The sequence below is a fragment of the Copadichromis virginalis genome, linkage group LG18 (assembly GCF_057382275.1).
Source record: "Copadichromis virginalis isolate Kocher_CV1m ecotype Utaka linkage group LG18, C_Virginalis_male_GT1.1, whole genome shotgun sequence".
Taxonomy (NCBI): domain Eukaryota; kingdom Metazoa; phylum Chordata; class Actinopteri; order Cichliformes; family Cichlidae; genus Copadichromis; species Copadichromis virginalis.
Window position 1 is genome coordinate 9391745 of NC_140635.1, and position 15447 is coordinate 9407191.

Below are 15447 nucleotides of genomic sequence, written 5' to 3' on the forward strand. Positions count from 1 at the left end.
GCAATCTGAGAGCGAAATATACCGGCTCCATTCTTTTAGTACAGGTAAGCAGTAATATTCTATAATAACTTCTCACACCTTCTATACAGTTTCAATAAAGCTGCATTCACAAACACTGCAACCCAGTTTTACTGTTAAGCGACAATTACAGTTCACCGTTTTGAGTTGTTTGTATCCACTTATCAGGAACCCGACTATAGTTTGAAAGTCCAGGGCATGCAAAGTTCATTCTTGCACAATGCTCGACTTTAAAGGGACCATCAGTGTGAAGCACTCTGGAAAGACTGGAGCAAACGGTGGACTGACTTCTTAACAAATCAGTTGTTAAGAACTTCAGTGTGGTGACTGATTAGTCAATGACTGAACAATCAACAGACTTGTAACCTTTCAGTAACATGTGTGTGCTGTATGAACTATAATATTAAAAAATATTATGTTACTCTTGTACATGTATTCAAGGATCATGCTGCTAACTCAACAAAAACAATCAGGTCAGATGTTAAAATGACCTGTTTTCTGCATTCTAAAATAATCTACAAACTTACCTACAGACCGTTTGTTTTGAAAACAGCTGAAATATAATATGATCATTTCTGGAGCTGATTTGACATCGGCTTTCAGGATATCCAGGAACAGATCGACATGTTACATACTACCCTAAAACTCAGTGTAGAAGCGCACGAACGTTTAAGTGGTTAACAAGCGGCGGCTGGCTCGACTGTGGTGGGTAAAAACACCGATGTCAACACATTAAAGTGAAATAAAATCAGACACTTTTTGCAGGCTGACTTTAAACTCTGCAAAACCGATTTTCTCAAGAATAAACCACTGCAGAAAAGCAAACGTCACCCATTATATATATATATAATATATCCTAAAAAATTATATATCTTGTGCTTAACTTTTGCAAATAGGTAATATTTTGATAATTTGGCCGGATATTTAATGTTGCTACATTCTCGCCGAAATCGTCGCACTATTTTATGCACTAGAAACAGTGCTTTTTCAGAACTTTACTTCCAGTTCTGAATTTCGTTTGAAATGCATTCTGGGATACTTGGCTAAGGCGAAGTCCAAACAAGTCGTCACCAGAAGCGTACTTTGAGCGTATTTTGAATTTAAAACATATTTGGGCTGCGACTCAAGTCTGTCTTAAGTCCGCGTGATCACGGGTACTTCGAGAAACAAAACCAACCACCAGACTCATTCGCTTCGGTGAGTTTTGGTTTTAAGAAAAAAAAAACATCCTTGTAAAACTCTCGGCTGTTGCACATATATGGAGATACATTTGTCTCGAAAGGTTGAAAATAATCTACGATATACAAATGTGCGGACTGAGTTAATTTTGAGTGCTCACAAATCCGTGCTCCAGTCCACATAGATACACAGCAATGTAAACATATGGAAAACTATTTTGCAAGTACTGTACATGTTACAGTACAGTGATAATTTACGTATTGAGGTCTATATATATATATATATATATATATATATATATATATATATATATATATATATATATATATATATAATTTTATTTTATTTTATTTATTTATTTATTTTTGCCTGTCCCGTTTGGATTTTTAGCCATCAGAATTGTTGTCTGAAGGCCAAGAAAGATGCCAAGTGGATTTACTTTACCAAGTGGATCATCGTGGCTTTGCCATATTGGTCTATTTAACTGACCTTTATTATAATTATGTATTTATTTTATTTTCATTTTTTAAAGATGGGACAGACATGACTGGGGGATAGGACAGGGTGAAAGAAAGAGAGGGTGAGAAAGAAAGAAAAATAGAGGGGAGAAGAGATGGTGAGAAAGGGGGGAAGAAAAAAAAACAAAGAGCAACATAATAAATCCAGGCTGGAGAAATCCAGGCTCATCCAGGCTGGAGAAACTGATCAGGAGGGCCCTGTTTCAGGAAGCCGGTTTAGAAAACTCAGAGTGAAAAACGACACTCACGGTTGAGTAACCCCGAACTGTCCAACTCGGAATATTCGGTTTCAGAAAGGCTGATAACAATTAGTTCAATCAACGCGGAGTTGCGTCAACCCCAAGTGAAGCGCGCGGACGAGGATACATAAAGCCCTGATAAGCGGAGCACAGATTAAGCGAGTCACCATGGAGACGGAGGGAAAAAAGGCACGGTCAATGTATTTCACAGCGCTTGAGGCCGAAATTCTGATGGCAGCATATGCCGATAACATGCAAATTCCGCGGAAAAAAGTAACACAGCCACAGCTGCAAAAGAAAGAGAGCATGCATGGCAAAACATAGCCGACAGAGTCAATGCGTGAGTGTTAATTTAAACATTGATCTAGGGATTTCCACCCATTTAACACGTTATTTTATCATATGTTATTTTATTTGTTATTTTATACATTTTATTTTGTGATGTGATGTGAGCGCAGGTGCAACCCAACAGGCCCCAAACGTGCCTGGCAGCAAGTAAAAATGAAATATAAAAATATAGTCCAAACAGGTAAGGTGTAATTGTATTATGAGCCATAGTGCTTGGTCTGTTTGTCCGATGTAAATCAATTGCAGTTAGAGGCTACATTAATTTTCTTTCTGTAAGCACTTATTGAAATTATCTGAGCACATTACAAGTACATATTTGCTTACTCTGTATGCTCAAATGTGACCCGTTATAGCCAACAGAAAAAAAGTGGAGGCCCGAAAAACAGGTGGGGGTCCTCCACCACCACCACTCACAGAGGCTGAGCAGTTGGCCCTCAGCCAAAACAGTGGGCGCCCTGTGGCCGAAGGCATCTCTGCGGGGACATCCTCTGAGTCAATAACCCCGCAAGACACAAGTGCCTACATAGGGGGTAAATTCAAAATAATACATGATGTGCATACATCCTTTCTTCACAGTCACCTTTGCAGTGCTGCTCATTCATTTGATAAACTCTTTACCATAATGGATTATTTTGTAGTGAAGTTATTTTCCTACTGATTTTGCCTTCCCTCAGTCTTGGTTGTCTTTGAGAGCATAATGACAATGAAGTGTAAGGTGATTGGTATGTTTGTTAATTGCCATTTGGTCCCTTGTAAGTTATAAGTGACCTGTATAAACCTCATATTCTATCAGTTGATGGTGTACTGCATCTGGTGCAGCCTCCTGTTGAGCCAGACCAACATGCAGTTGTGAGTAATACTCCACAGATTATATGAGTTTACAGTAGAACAGCAATGTTGTTTATTTCTTTACTACAGGAAAATAATGAAGAAACATTGACAGCTGTTACAGAGGAGGAAGCAACAGAGACACTTTATGAGGTTTACATCTTTTAATACTTTGTGTACAGGAAATACAGGCGACCAATAAAGCCAGTTGAACAAAAAATCTGTTTATTCTTCTTTCAACATGTTGAGGTGATGGGTCAAAAGAAATGATTGTGACATATGGTGTCTCTGACTGCTCTTCCATCTTGTATGTCCGTGGGAGGGTCAGGATGTTCATGGTTTGGATCACTGCTGATGTTTGGTTCAGAAGGACAGTGTTCTCCTCTAATTGTGGCAATGTTGTGAAGAATCACACATGCCACAATAATGTCACATGCCCTTTCTGGGGTGACCCTGAGTCTTTGCAGGCACTGGAACCGGGCCTTAAGCATTCCGATAGTCATTTCAACTCTGGCTCTTGTCCTGCAATTAGCCAGATTATATCGCTGCTGTGGGCCCGGTTCAGGGTCAGAGTAAGGGGTAAGCAAATAGGGTAAACATGGATACCCCCTATCACCAAGCAAGTAGCCAGTGAACTCTCCTAAGACAGAAGGATACACTTCAGTTCAAATGTCCCTGAAGCAATTGGTCTTTATATATTTTAAAGTATTTTCAACTCACCATGTCCAAATTTTGTGCTCAGTGTACATTCACAGAATATTTGTGAGTCATGGACAGAGCCTGGCCACTTGGCTTCCACATTTGTGATAATGTTGGCAGCATCATATATGATCTTCACAGTGCAGAGAACACAAATTAGCATCCATTACTATAATGAAATAATTTGTTAGTTTGACATGCTACAGGGAACTATGTACCTGTACATTAATGCTGTGGAAAGACTTCCTGTTCACATAGTCTCCTTCATTTACTGAAGGAGCAATGATTGGAATGTGAGTGCCATCTGTACAGCCAATCACGCCTGGGAACCCTGAAAATAAATGTAAAATTTAAGTAGTAGTTCAAGTATCACCACATCATAAATTAAGTTTTGGTCATCCTGATACCTGCAATTTTGTGGCATCCCTCTTTGATGAATCTTGTGGGTCTATGACCGGGGAACACCACAGACGAGTACAGGAGACGTTTCAGTGCAACTGTAACATTCCTGACTGCCCGACAGACGGTAGCCTTGGAAACGTGCTCAGCGTCACCAATATTATACAGAAAGCTCCCGTTTGCAAAAAACCGAAGTGCAATACAAATAATATGTACAGAACTGAGAGCATGTCCGCGATGTGTCACATGCGTAATATATGGCCTGAGGATGTTATCCAAATAAATTATAGATTGTGCTGAAAAACGGTAACGTTCACACAGAAAATCATCAGGAAATGATAAAATGTCCAAACGCGCTCTGATCACTCTCTCCCGGCGGAGAGCTCTGCGGAGAATTTGGGCTTCACGATCTACTGGCTCTTCAAGGAAGGGACACGCCATGTCTGACACTTCCTACTGTCAGGTTTCCGACAAAGGGGCGGAGACAGTCAGGGTTAGTTGTAGTAAACCTGCTAGGGGGCAGGTTAGCTTCACGGCGTGTGTCGTCATAGTGACTCACTCAGGCTGCAGCTGAACTCGCTTTGTGAAACCGAAAACCCAGAGTTTTCGTTAACTCAGGGTATACTTACTCAGTTTTTCCACTAAACCGGCTTCCTGAAACAGGGCCGAGGGCTAGCTCTGTGGTCGGCATGAAGCTGGACACTCTGGTGACAGTGGCAGAGAAAAGGACATTAAAGAAACTGATGGACATTATGGACAATGCCAGGCATCCTCTGCACACGGCCATTAACAACCAGAAGAGTCTGTTCAGTGACAGGTTGCTTCTCCCCAAGACAAGAACTAACAGACTTAAAAACTCCTTTGTCCCACACGCCATCAAACTGTTTAACTCCTCTCTGGAGGGGAGAGGGAGGGGAAACAGGAGGACAAAGGAGGGGGGAACAACTAAGCTGTAGTGCCTCTGCACCTCACTGTACAATACCTTTTGTGCAATACTTTTGTAAATAGTCAACGGTGCAATAGACCTCAATACTTGAAATGTGCAATTCACTTGTATTTTTATTTTTTATTCCTATTTATTCTATTTATCCCCTTCGTATATTTTATTTATATTGTCTCTGTATTTATATATGTGTGTGTGTGTGTGTGTGTGTGTGTGTGTGTGTGTGTGTGTGTGTGTGTGTGTGTGTGTGTGTGTGTATATATATATAATATTCTGTAACTCTGTAACTTCTGTCGGTGCTGTGCTTTTTTGGAAATCGAATTTCCCAGAGGAACCCACCCGAGGGATTAATAAAGTTCTATCTAATCTAATCCAATCTAATCTAAAAACAACACCCTCACAATAAACTAGCTAACAATAGATAACAGTAGATACTTTTTTTTAATTTCACCTGTTGGGAATGAAAAAAGAAAACAAGCAGAAGAAAACGAGAGCAATAGAATAAACAACATCACGATGATCTATGGGAATATAACGGTAAATACTAAATATTAAACATTATTGTGCAGCACGTAAGATCAACAGCGCACAGTGTGCTTTGAGGTAGGAGCCAAAAAGGGTGTAGTTTGTGTGTGTGAGCACCCGTGTGTACACCTGTAAGCATGAACGCGCTTGTTTTTAAAAGGTTCCTTCATGTAATGATCTGCTAGAGCAGCGGTCCCCAACCTTTTTTGCCCCACGAACCGGTTTATGCCCAAAAACATTTTCACGGACCTTTAAGGTGTTGCGGATAAATACAACATAATAAAACTAGTACCGGTACCGAAAAAAAGAAGATTTATTCATAACACACGTGAAAAGACCCAGGAAAACCGAGTTAACGATAAAAACGATAAAAACGATAACAAAATAACGCTGAAAAACGATAAAAACCCTGAAAACCATACATTTCACACCTGAGCCTCAACTCTCGCGGCCCGGTACCAAACGACTCACGGACCGGTACCGGTCCGGGGATTGGGGACCGCTGTGCTAGAGGGTGTGGGGAGCCACAGCCCCATCCACCAGGGCATGAAGCAGGTATGGAGGAGATCAAAACTCCAAACATCCAGAGGCCCCCAGAACACAAGAGACCAAGGAAGACCAACAGAGGGGCAGCCGCGCCACTATCCCAGAAAGAGCTGACGAGAGTCCCAGATGAGGGGTCACTCAGCAGCCGCGGAGCAGAAGCCGGGGGGGTTGCAGTGACGTGCCCGTGAGCTCCGCTGGCAGCCAGCTGTGCCTGAGTGACCGAGCCCCAGGCCGAGAGGCTGAGGGCACCCCACCCCCGAAGTGGTCCGAGCGAGCCCCAGGCTCCAGGCCCCGACAAGCAGCCACCAAGGAGTGAGTCGGTGTGTACCTGGGCGCCCATCCCCGGACACAAAGAACCACCAACGCACCGATGTCTGAGGGCGTCTGTCACTGGCAGGGGAAGTGGTGGGGGGAGATAGGCCTCCATACCTTGGAGGGCCCGAGATGCCCCCAGAGAGGTGGCGTCTGATACCCGACCAGATACAAACATCCATTCCCACCCTCATGCTCTCATATGTAATTACTCAACACTCACCCAACGTGGAGATATATTCCTCTTGTTAAAAGACCCATATTCACAAGGCGGTCTTGTGAATACCCTCAAAGCTGCAGGACTGCTTTGAGGGTATAGAGAATGTAATTTGTGAACAACATTGAGAAATCAATAACAGTTTAACCCAGGGGTAGGCAACTCCAGGCCTCAAGTGCCGGTGTCCTGCAGGTTTTAGCTCATTCAAATTGCTAAATTATCTCCTAAACGTGTCTTGACATTCTCCAGAAGACTGGTAATGAACTAATCATTTGATTCAGGTGCGAGACCCAGGGTGAGATCTAAACCCTGCAGGACACTGGCACTCGAGGCCTGGAGTTGCCTATCCCTGGTTTAACTGATTGCATGACAGAATATATATCAAATTCTGTGAACACATCATCCTGCCAGGCAGGACTGGATCACTGGATCACTTTTTCCTGATTATCCTGGACTCTTTGTGCCTCTGTTATTTCCAGTCAGCTTGTGTTACCACCTTGCAAGTCTTATTAACTTTTAATTAATTGTGACTATGCATTGATGGCATGGATTTGGGACCTTTTGTCCTAATCAACATCTATTCAAATTTTTTGTTTTTAAAAGTTTAATTGTAAACAATGGAAGAGAAATATCACTTTGAAGTTGGTGTTTACCTTTTGAAGTGGCTGTGTGATCATGAAAACGGGAATCAAAACTGCCTGAAGTGCAACGAGTGACTGAATAATTGTACTGAACATAAAAAAAACCTTTAATGGAAATCCATGCAAACCATTTACTTAACTAGAAAGAAGTCTTTACTGATGGGTGCATGGGAGGGTATCTGGTGCAAAGGTATCACACTAACAGTGGCTGTGCAAGAGCTGTTAAATATTAACAAAAAATAGTCAGAGTTTCTGTCTCGCTCTGGAAGATCCTGCTGTGCTGATTTGCTGCCCAGTGTAAAATATTACTGCCACTGTCTGAAATGGATCTAGTATTAACATTATTGACAGAGAGTACAGTGGGCACTTGTAATGTGGTTGCTTGCTAATGATACATATTTAAACTGGCACATTTTTTGAGTGGAGTTTGGATTTGGGTTTCCTGCACTCAGAGACCAAACTGGGACAGTGGGTTGTTGGTGTAATTAATAAACATAATGTAATGTAATATGGATCGATCTGTCTCTGAAATTTCTTACAAAAAGTATTGTGTAAGGGGACTTTTTATCTTACATTCATAAAGTCCAATCTTTTTCTCTTTTTCAGAAAAGATGTCCTCTCAAGTGAGACTGAAGCTGCTGCCAAGCATCAAATGTATGTTTGATGAGCCCATTCAGGTGAAGGTGGCCGGGCTGAGGCCAAGGCAGGTTGTCAACATGAGAGCCAAATTAACTGATGACAAGGGAGTGGTGTTCAGCTCCTCGGCCACCTACAGGGCTGATGGCAGTGGGGAGGTCGACCTGAAAAGAGACCCCTCGCTAGGTGGGAGCTACGTTGGAGTAGAACCCATGGGTCTGCTGTGTTCCATGAGGCCACATACCATGCACAAAATATATCTAAAGACAAATGCCATAAACCCCCAGGTGGTGAAGTTTTCTGTGCATGAGGAGGAGGGCAGATTACTGGCAGAGATGATGAATGAGAGGCTTCTGATGAGAGATGGGGTCACCAGGGTTCCCGTCAATGAAGGGAACATCCGTGGAGTCCTTTTCACTCCTCCAGGTACTGGAGGTGGTTCCTAGGTTTCTATGTTCATTTTAGTTCATTTAACATTAACCAGCTTTTAAATCAACATTGTTGAAATTAAACTTTAACTGTCATTCAGTCATCTGAAACTTCTAGTTCAAATTTTAATTTTCTCCCACCTTGCTTACTGTAGTTCACATTTCAGGTGCGTTTCTCAGTCCTCCACAACTCATGTCCAGTTAGTACAGAATGCAGCAAGACCTTTGTTTGAAAGACTGCTAACAAAAAATAGCTGACTGTCACATATTACACCTATTCTTGCGTCCCTTCACTGGCTTCCAGAGAAATTAAGAATAAAATTTAAAATATGACTTGCTGCTGATTAGAATCTTTTTTCTTTCTTCCAGGAAAAGGTCCTTTTCCTGCTGTGTTGGATTTGCCCACCTCAGTATCTGAGGCAAGACCCAGTCTACTGGCTAACAAAGGCTTTGTGGTTCTCTCAGTGGCGGTGTACAATAAGAAGGGTGACAATATCACAGAGACACATCTGGACCACTTTGAAGAAGCAATGAATTTCTTAAAACAGCAACCAAAGGTGAGTTGCTCTAGTGCGCACAGACAGCAGAAAGATGTTTCATACTGAAGGAAAGTTTATGTTTCTATACTCTGTGCATTCTCAGAGAGGAGAGTAAATTTGTAGATCCCAGGTGGAATATCTGCTGTATTCCTGTAGCTAATGGGGATCTTAATTAGCTTAAGTGGAGTTTCAGAAATACTCTCATTTACATTCATTCAGATAATTGAATAAATTTCAGAGAGCATAAAGCCTCAGCTTTACGACATATTTTTTGTAATCGCACAAATCTTCTTGAGAAAACATGAATTGTTTCTATTATCACACAATAACATAATAATTTCTAACATATAATAATTTTCAAGATCAACATTATCAGCCCCCTGAAAAATTGACCTTTTTATTGATAGTAGAAGCCACTGCTGTGCAATGTTTGAGCTGTCACTTGAGAACGCATCACCCCAAAAACAGAAGAAATCCTTTTATAATTTTATAGAATAAGAAATGTTGAAGATCTCTAAGCAAGAAATAGATATACAAAGTTATCACAGCATTTCCAAGTTTCAATATGCAAAGTTAAGAAATTCAGCCAAGAGAGTCACACAGTACAGAACAAGCTTGGCAGGGTAGGAAGCAAAAGATTTCAAACACTCTAGAAAGAAAACTAGTGATAGATGTGTCTAAAGACCCCAGTACTACTGCCAAGACACTAGAATCTAGAATTGTAGTCTCAAAAAGGACAATCACGAGAACAAACAAAAATTTGCAGTGTGAAGTGAACCAAGGTCCATGCTAGAAGCCAATAAAATCTGGAGGAGCTTGAGAGATTTGCCAAAAGAGGAATAGACTGTAGAATGTAACAGCGGCTCTGCGTAGCGTGATAACGTGGTCATGGGGCCAAGTGGGGGAAATTGGGCTTGAAGGGGTAACTGTAGCATGGCTTGGTACATAGAGCGATCACACTGAGGAGCGTGGAGTTAGAACTGTGGTAAAAGGGGAGTACTAGAAAAGGTGAGCATGGCTATATGTCTTGCTTACTTGCAGGTGGAGTGAAAGATGCTTGGAGGGAGAGGGGGCGTGAGTTAGACGGTGTGAGATGGCTGACCTGAGTTCCGTAGGTTCCGAAGGAGTGTGATGGCAGGAGGGCAGGCAGGTGAAGCACGGAGAGATTTCCAGAGAAGAGCTGGGTTATCCGAGGTTCAAGAGATTAGCTTAATTTGGGGGTAAGGGTTTTGGAGGTTCCGGGAAAAGCTAGGGCACAAGAGAACAAGGTAAGAAAAGCACTTGGCAAATAACATGGAGCATTAGAGCCAGCTACCAACATGAAGTAGTTGACAAACTGTTGGAGAGGGAATATCAGTGTAAGGCTTAAATCTCTTTAGCCTGATTGCCTCAACTCAGCTCCAGGTGAGTGAAGCTGTTGGAGATATGACGGCCCTGCCCAGGGCCAGATACCAAGGAGACTCAAGACCCTGGTAGAAGTTTCCAGCCACTCACCCGGATCATGATAGCTTCACTGTGCATATATGAATGTGTTTATTTATTTAGTAATGGTAATATGCATATGTAGTCCACAAAAATGAAAATAATGACAGGTAGAGTCAGCCCTGCGCTCCAAATGTTTTATAGATTTGCATCGCCTTTTAATTTCTGTGTTATTTCACAGGTGGGCAGTAAAGGAGTTGGCATAATGTCAAGATGCAAGGGAGCAAATATCGGACTGGCACTCGCTGCTTTTGTGCCAGGTGTCGAGGCCATAGTGTGCATGAATGCCTGTAACGCCAATGTGGTCACGCCTCTCTACTACAAGAAACGGCAGATCCTGTCATCAATACTGTTTGACGAAAGCAAGTTTATTCCCACCGAGTCAGGTGCAATCATCATAAAGGATGCTCTTGAAGATCCCCTGGCAGAGAAGAATAAGGGCAGCTTGATCCCCATTGAACGAGCCAAGAGCCATTTTCTTTTTGCGGTTGTAGGAGACGACCTCAACTGGGACAGCGAAGCCTACATGGATGAAATGGTAGTGAGACTTAAGCATCATGGGAAGGAGAACTTTGAGACTGTTTTTTACCCTGGAGCTGGACACATGTTGGAGCCACCTTATGCACCCCACTGCCCCTCCAGCTTCAATGCAGGTGTAGGCAAACGAGTGCTGTGGGGAGGTGAGCCCAAGGCCCACATAGCAGCTGAGATCCACCTGTGGAAGAAGATCCAGGATTTCTTCAAAACTCACCTGAGTTGTGATGCAGCACAGACTAAAGCCAAGTTATAGATTCAAACAGGATGATTAGAAAGCTTGAGTTACAGAAACATAAATCATGACAGCAAATTGACTGTATGAAAATCACATTTTATAATTAATATAATAGTTGTTAATATGACAGTTTGAAATTTTAGGTGAAATTATGATTCGCACATGTCTTCCCCTCCTGTATCTCCTGAGCCCTGTACACATGTTTCTTTTTTCATTTTTCTTTATAATTTTTTGGGATTGTCACTTGATCTTCTGTCTGCTTATCCTGGACTCTACAGTCAGCTATGGTTTATTTCCAGTCAGCCTTTCTTAATGTTTCATTGAAATTACTTTTTATTTGTTTTGGCTATTTGTTCCATCATCACAGTGCCAAAAACATTATATGATGAGTGTAGATACATGTTTTTAATTTTTGCGTAACGCTGATTTTGTTATTTGATCCCACATTACTGTACTTATCTTTTGTAAATTGATCTTTATGTTGTAATTAAAAACAACAACAAAAAACAATTGTGTTAAAACTATTAAAGCCTAAAAAAAAACGCAACAAAGAATAATGAGCTGACAAATAGACTTCAGTTTAAAGTTTAATTTACACAGTTTCCTTTCTGAGAGACCAGCAAATTAAAAAGATGACCCATGAAACATAACATATTAAAAATATTCAAATATATATAATGTGTAAATGGGAAACTAAAAATGGCTTTATTGATATGGTCCAACCCACAGATTAATTTCTTAACTTTAGGTGGAAGCAGTTTGTTATTATGTGAGAAGAAAAAACAAAACAAGGTGAGACAATGTAGCTACTCCTGTTTAATGGTTTACTCGTATTTTAAGGTAGTAAGTAAGGTACTAAGTCCACACAAGTCGTCACTAGAAATAAGGTATTCACTTGCTTTGAGCATATTTTGTATTGAACCATATTTGGTCTGCGACTCAAGTCCGTCATAAGTCCACAAGATCACGGGTACATCAAGAAACAGCACGGACTAGTGACTCATTTTCTTCAGTGAGTTTTGGTTTTAAGAAAAAAACATGCATGTAAAACTCTCTTTGGGCTGTTGCATATTTTATGGAAATAATACATCTCAAAATGATCTAAAAAAAAAGATTTTACAAATGTGTGCACTGTGTGAATTTTGAGTGCTCACAAATCCCTGCTCCACACAAACACACAGAAATGTAAACATACAGAAAGCTATTTACAAGTGCATATTTCAAAATCATAATGAACATATAAAAACACATTTTGAAGCTAAACTTCACAAATCTGCTCATTTGTGCAGTTAAAAGCTCCTTGAGCATAATACACTCGCACACACCAATCACAGTTGACAGTGTATAGGAATTTCTTTTACTTATGTATTAATCACATTATTTTATTGTATAATGCCTTGGTGCCACTGGATTTTAACATGTTTCACACTCATACTATAAGACAAATGGTGGGGGTGTAGTAAGGAAGTTGGGGGAAGCAGACAGCTCCACAGGAAGAAACTTTTGTCTCTTTGAGGACTCTGGTAGGTAGCAAGGGAGTGTGAACCTTAACCTCGTAAGACCCGAACTCTTCCACAGCATGTATTTTTAATTTCTCTTTGATATTTGGGCATATTGGGGCCCAATGAATGTAAAAACAAAGAATTACCAGATTTTTTTTTACCTTATTTTTGTTTTTATGAAAAATCAGAGCCACATATAAGGATATTCGTTGAAAATTTTGATAGAACAGTAGCAGTATAATGTCCTCATCAGTGGATATCAGGCCCTTGTAGAGCAAAATTGAGTATTTTAGTCTAAATAACCCAAAATGGGAAGTCCACATATGTGGACGCCAGGTCCTAGGAGGTTAAGGTGTGAAACAGCTGTGTACTGCCTTTTGTTCCTGGAGAAGGTATTTAACTGAGAGCCATGTTAGACTCAGGGGAGACTCTGCTGACCTGCCCCACGGTCATGTAGGCTCTCCACCAAGCCTGGTTGTCTGTTCTTTGTGTGTTTTGATTAAAGACTGTTAGCTACCGCTCACCGCTCGTCTGCAGGCTTTATTTAAATGGAAAACTTCCACAACAACAGTTAACCACATCACACATTGCTCAAGCCTTTAATTTAGTTGTGATTTTCTTGGTATTATAATTTAAAATAATTCAAATATCCAGCTGTAGTTCTGTTGTTTTTCTAAACTCATCAAAAGTGTTTTGGGGGTTTCTTTTTGTATTTTACTTTTAGAGATATGCAGTTCTAAGAGTATTTTAATCTAAATTTCTAAACCGAAGAGACTTCAGGAAAGTCTGGTGGCAGAAGCTTGATAAATCCATCCATCCATTCGCTTCTGCTTATCCTTTCCAGGGTCGCAGGGAGCTTAATAAATCTGCTCTATAATTTGACAAAAGCACACTTAAGTCGTACTGAAACTGTAAACTGTAGATTCCATCACATAAATCTTATTCACAATATTTTTCTACTCTGATATCCTGAGCGGCCCGGGAAAGAGCCAATACCTTGTGATTTCCTTTTTGGCTGCTACAATCAGAATTTTTAAAAGATATTAAAGAAATTATCAGAATTTTTTAAGAATATGGAAGAAATTTGTAAAGGTATTTTATTTACCTTGAGCTTTGTGGAACTCAAGCCGTAACGTTTTAATTTTCCAGCAGTCCCACCTTCCAGGCCTCACATAACCTCCAACGGTTGAGTGTTCTCATGTCAAATATCCCTTTTTAACTACAGAAATTTTTATCAGTGGTTTATTGTCCTGTAAGGAGTACAGAAAGGTGTATCTGAGTACTTCATACTTTAGAAAAGAAGTCTTTACTGATGGGTGCATGGGAGGGTATCTGGTGCAAAGGTATCACATTAACAGTGGCTGTGCAAGAGCTATTAAAAATTAACAAAAAATAGGACACAGAGTTTCTGTCTCACTCTGAAAGATCCTGCTGTGCTGATTTGCTGCCCAGTGTAAAATATTACTGCCACTGTCTGAAATGGATCTAATATTAACAGCTTGTTGAATTAACAGTGGGCACTTATAGTGTGGTTGCTTGCTTGCTAATGATACATATTTAAATTGGCAAATTTTTTGAGTGGAGTTTGGTGTAAAGCATTTCATGCACACTGAGCACAAACTGGGACAGTGGATTATTTTAAACACTGCATGGTAGCAATGGCACCCTTCAGTGACAATTTTACATAAATAAGCAGTGTGTTATACTGTTATCAGATGTGGAGTCTCACTAACCACTTTAATAGTGACTTGTGTCCCAAATACTGTTTATTTGTCTTAGTTACAGATAGTGAAATAAAAATGGAAAATGATTGTTTCATAATTGTATACTCAGCTTGGTCAAGACAATAATTCGAGAACGAGAAGCGTAGGATTTTGAATTGATACCATTGGTGCATCTACTAAAGTTCTGGGGTCAGTTTGAATATCAGTGACCTTGACCTTGAGTTCAAGTTTTCTGAAAATCTTGTGAATGCTACAACTCTGTGATGAGAAGTAAGTCTCCTAGGTCTTTAAATTTGTATATAGGACTAGGAAGCTGAAGGGTTGCACTGCGGGCCATCTGTAGAGGTGTAGAGTCAACAACCTGTCTCTGAACGTGGACAAAACAAAAGAGATTGTTGACTTCAGGAGAGCACAGTGGGATCACTGCCCACTTAACATGAATGGATCCTCTGTGGAGGTCGTCAAGAGCACCAGATTTCTTGGTGTCCACCTGGCGGAGAACCTCTCCTGCTCCCTCAACACCAGCTCCATAACCAAGAAGGCCCAGCAGCGTCTCTACTTCAAGCAGAAGCTGAGGAAAGCCCATCTCCCACCATCCATTCTCACCACCTTTTACAGTGGGACTAACAAGAGCATCCTAAGTAGCTGCATCACTGTCTGGTATGGTAACTGCAGCGCATTAGATCGCAGTACTCTATAACGGATTGTGAGAGCAGCTGAGAAGATTATTGGAGTCCCTCTCCCCTCCTTATAACACCCGCTCGCTGGAGGACCCCACACAGCCTTCAAACACACTCTTCACCCTGCTGCCTTCTGGAAAGAGGTCCCAGAACATCCGGGCCCTCACTACCAAACTACGGAAAAGTTTCTTCCCACAAGCCGTCAGACCCCTGAACACTCAGTGACTGCACTGGCACACGCACACCTTCACACACGATAGTTACTTTTGCAC

At 41.0% G+C, this 15447-nt stretch overlaps 1 protein-coding gene across 1 annotated transcript; it reads left to right on the top strand.

Moving 5' to 3' along the window:
• Window positions 1-920: 920 nt before the first annotated feature.
• On the top strand, window positions 921-13801 carry LOC146687256 (acyl-coenzyme A thioesterase 2, mitochondrial-like). The gene is made up of 4 exons (XM_085440040.1): window positions 921-1215; window positions 8019-8474; window positions 8846-9033; window positions 10679-13801. The coding sequence occupies exons 2-4, from the start codon at window positions 8024-8026 to the stop codon at window positions 11285-11287; spliced, it is 1248 nt and encodes a 415-aa protein (XP_085296166.1). The 5' UTR covers window positions 921-1215; window positions 8019-8023; the 3' UTR covers window positions 11288-13801.
• The last annotated feature ends 1646 nt before the right edge of the window (window positions 13802-15447 follow it).